This window comes from Calidris pugnax, unplaced genomic scaffold, assembly GCF_001431845.1.
Source record: "Calidris pugnax isolate Ruff unplaced genomic scaffold, ASM143184v1 scaffold65, whole genome shotgun sequence".
Taxonomy (NCBI): Eukaryota; Metazoa; Chordata; class Aves; order Charadriiformes; family Scolopacidae; genus Calidris; species Calidris pugnax.
Genome location: NW_015090785.1, coordinates 1 through 382, shown reverse-complemented (window position 1 = coordinate 382; position 382 = coordinate 1). Strand labels below are relative to the sequence as shown.

Sequence of the window (382 nt, the reverse complement as noted above, 5' to 3'; positions counted from 1 at the left end):
GCCGGGTGCTCGGCCGGCTGCGGGCGAGGCGGGGGCCAGAGCCGGTGCCGGTACCGGTGGGGCGGCCATGGCCTGGCCCTGCATCAGCCGGGTGTGCTGCCTGGCCCGCTTCTGGAGCCAGCTGGACAAATCCGACCTCTCCGTGCCTCTCACCATCCACAACTACTCGGACATCGAGGAGCAGGAGGAGGGGCCGCCCCAGCGCGGCGGGCCACCCCCGCGGGCCAGCGCTCGCCCTCCCGCCCCGGCCCCTCGCCCGCGGGACTCCGGCAAAACGAGCGGCCGCAGGAAGAGCCGGGCGGCGGAGCCTTTCCCGGCGGAGACCCAGTACCGGCGGGACTTCCGAGCCTGGCCCCTCCCGAGGAGGGACGCCTTCCCCTGG

General features: G+C 75.7%; 1 protein-coding gene across 1 annotated transcript; it reads left to right on the top strand.

The window, feature by feature from the left end:
• Positions 1 to 9: 9 nt before the first annotated feature.
• Positions 10 to 376, top strand: LOC106902629 (MAP6 domain-containing protein 1-like; the record flags this gene model as incomplete). Its single annotated transcript, XM_014966271.1, has 1 exon — positions 10 to 376. A coding segment is annotated over exon 1 (309 nt), but the record flags the coding sequence as incomplete, so codon positions are not given.
• Positions 377 to 382: the final 6 nt, after the last annotated feature.